Here is a 3,499-nt window from a genome sequence, read left to right on the forward strand (position 1 = left end):
CTGAAATTCACAATTTAGATTACTTTTCTTTTCTCCAATACAAAATCATCTGGTAGTCTTCACTGTTGACTCCAAGCTAAAACGTTCCACGTTTTAGATGCTTAACCAGTAAAAGAAACAGGAAATCATTAATAGTTTTTAAATGTCAAGTTAGAGGAAAAACCTTATCACACAGTAATGAAACCTGAGCAACACAAGTATGTGATTACAAGAATGTCCTTCATTAATACATTATTCAAATTTCTCCATGGCATTCAAATTATAGTTTAAAACCCAATAAACAAGAACCCACTTAAGCACGGGATCAAATTCTACCAAGAAATGAGGAATTACATAAAGCCTATTCAGCCCTAAATATTTAGTTTAAGACAATGAGTAGAGAGGAATACACTTCATCTAAAGCACACCATTTAAACAGTTCTATAAAATAACGTTACTTAAGATTAATCTGTGGTGCATCACATGATTCCAACCATTCAGTTAAAAAGCATTAATGGGTGCCAGCATCCCCAACAGCTTGGAGCCTACAGAGTTGATTACTTTGGCCGTAACTTTCCAAGTAACGAACACTGCCTTTCAGTATTACAAACATAAATATTTCTTAGTACTGGAATTCCAATGTATTTTGGTGTTCCTGAGGCTGCCTACAAATGAAAAGGCATCCAAGTCAAGTGCATTATACACCTAATATACCTCAAAATTTCAGTGCCTAACATGTGAAATCATTTTCTACCATTTAACAGTGTGCCTTGCAGTAAATTCTAGTAGATTTTTACTTTTAGGATTTTATTATAACTTTGGGAAATTAGTGGTAAAACATATGGTTTAAAAAACACTATGTGGCTGCACTTAAATTCACATAAAAATAGCATTTTTACAACCATATTGAAATTTAATCCTTTTACACAGGTTAACAAAATGTATCACAAGAAAAACTAAACATTGGGTTTAACAAAAGCAATACTTTTGAAAGTGGAACGACGAAAAACTTCTTTCAAATTTTTTACAAATGGTCACCTCTGGGTCAATTTACCACACTAGGGGAAGAAAGTTTGTTAAAATATAGTTGTGCTCAACTGAGCCACTTATCTGCACTACAGTATAGTACTTGAAATCACTCCTAAGGTCAAGATTTAAAACCATTTTAAGAGACAAGACCCTAAGTGTTTTACAGCCACCTCAGTAAGAGGCGCTTTCCCTTCCCCAAACAGTCAAAGCTTAATTAAAAGATTGACTATACATAAGTTTGTTTCCTCATCATATCTTCAGTTCAAAATACTATTATCATTGGTAATACGGTCTATATCTTGTCTGATCTGGATGATGTGGTCCAGGAAGTGGGGTTTGAGAAGGCGGACCCTGCATTCGTGGAGGAGGAGGCGGCCCTCTCGGTGCAGGCCATATACCAGGACTCATTCCCCCTGGCTGTGTAAATGGAGGGCTCAGAGTTCCTTGATCTTCAGTGAACTGGGGTAAAGAGTTAGGATTATAATGGTGAGGAGGGGGTGCAGTTACAGGTGGACCACCATGTTGAGGGGGGGGAGGTCCTGGAGGAGGATGATTCATATAAGGTGGCATCTGGGCCATAATATGTCCAGGGGGAGGGGTGATTGGTGGTGGAGCAGAGGTCATTGGTGGAGGTGGAGCTTGGCTATACACCAGGTGAGGAGTACCTGCGGCCTGGGGAGGATGTGGCATTGGATGGCTTATTGGTGGTGGAGGAGGTGGGGGTGGTGCGTAATGTTGCTGTGGAGGCATAATATGATGAGGGTGCGAGACCACTGGTTGACCCTGATATTCAGGATGATGGTGAGCAGGTGCTGGGGCAGGAGGTGGTGGTTCTCTAGCACCTGAATTTGAGTCATCCTGAATAGGGACAGTTATTAAATTGCTGTGTTTTCTTGTTGAAATACGAAAGGTTTCCTGACTGACCGAGCGAGGTGGAGGTGGAGCCATGGACAATTCTGCTGGAGGAGCACGAATATCCTCATGTGGCTGATTATAGTGCTCGTGGGGCACATGCTGCAAAGGAGGTGGTGGCATCATGATGTGCTGCTTTGGCGGAATATGGCTCATATGGTGCTTGTCTGGCGGCATTATAAAACGATCAGGGATTTCAGCTGGTGGTGGGGCAATAGGATGAACATTTTCAAGTGAAGCACGGGTAACAGGTTTTCCAGCTCTCATATGGCGGTGGTTGATATGAGCCTGTAAGTCTCTCTGGGACAAGTAGGTTCTCTTGCACCCTTGAACAATGCTACACATGAAGAGAGAACCTCGTGTACACTGCTCAATTCGCTGCACAGGATCACTACAGCCTGGACACATCTTATCTCCCTTTTTTTCGTGTAAAGTAGCACAGTCAGCAAAAAACATGCTTGCATGGAATCATTCGCCCATAGATTTTAATAGGCAATCCACATTTGTCACAGAAATGAACTGGTGTATCATCCTTTTCACCTAAGATGTTTATCTGAAAGTCCCAAAAAAGGTGTCCAGGAAATCTTCGCTGATTTCCAAACAGTTTGCCCCCTTTACAGTCATACCGTTCTTCTTCATTATAATCAAATCCTTCAGTGTACTGCTATCTAATTACCTCCAACACAAACGTAGAGTTCTTATAAGTTACATCTGAGTGACCCTAGGTTCTTATATGGTCCATTTATACCTTATAAAAGCTGCTGTCATCTAAAACTTCATCACCAGCTGGAGCCTTTGCAGGCATCCTGTTTATAGTCCTTGGAGTTCGAGGTGAAGCTTTGGCTTTGTTCCCTTGTTTGGAGATGAGCTTTATAGGAATTCGTCTTCAAACATCAAGACCACCCAATGATCCAGAACTATTAGTGCCTTGTAACTCATTGTCAGTGTGATCCATGATTCGGCTCGCAGGGCACAGTCCCCTTGCTGCTTTTAATATGTTTTCTTTGTATTTAATTTTTGACAGTTTGATTAATATGTGTCTTGGCCTATTTCTCCTTGGATTTATCCTATATGGGACTCTCTGTGCTTCCTGGACTTGATTAACTATTTCCTTTCCCATATTAGGGAAGTTTTCAACTATAATCTCTTCAAATATTTTCTGAGTCCCTTTCTTTTTCTCTTCTTCTTCTGGAACCCCTATAATTCGAATGTTGGTTCGTTTAATGTTGTCCCAGAGGTTTCTGAGACTATCCTCAGTTCTTTTTATTCTTTTTTCTTTATTCTGCTCTGCAGTAGTTATTTCCACTATTTTATCTTCCAGGTCACTTATCCATTCTTCTGCCTCAGTTATTCTGCTATTGATCCCATCTAGAGTATTTTTAATTTCATTTATTGTGTTGTTCATCATTGCTTGTTTCATCTTTAGTTCTTCTAGATCCTTGTTAAATGTTTCTTGCATTTTGTCTATTCTATTTCCAAGATTTTGGATCATCTTTACTATCATTATTCTGAATTCTTTTTCAGGTAGACTGCCTATTTCCTTTCATTTGTTAGGTGGGTTTTTATCTTGCTCCTTCAT

At 39.9% G+C, this 3,499-nt stretch overlaps 1 protein-coding gene across 1 annotated transcript; it reads right to left on the reverse strand.

Moving 5' to 3' along the window:
• Positions 1–200: 200 nt before the first annotated feature.
• Positions 201–2,875, reverse strand: LOC113623396 (E3 ubiquitin-protein ligase Hakai-like). Its single transcript, XM_027112539.1, is given in 3 exon segments — positions 201–2,365; positions 2,367–2,581; positions 2,696–2,875. Coding segments are annotated over 3 exon segments (1,476 nt in total). The 3' UTR covers positions 201–1,284.
• Positions 2,876–3,499: the final 624 nt, after the last annotated feature.

Source organism: Aethalodelphis obliquidens, unplaced genomic scaffold (genome assembly GCF_003676395.1).
Source record: "Aethalodelphis obliquidens isolate GAN/ISIS:26980383/991018 unplaced genomic scaffold, ASM367639v1 scaffold11, whole genome shotgun sequence".
Lineage (NCBI taxonomy): Eukaryota > Metazoa > Chordata > Mammalia > Artiodactyla > Delphinidae > Aethalodelphis > Aethalodelphis obliquidens.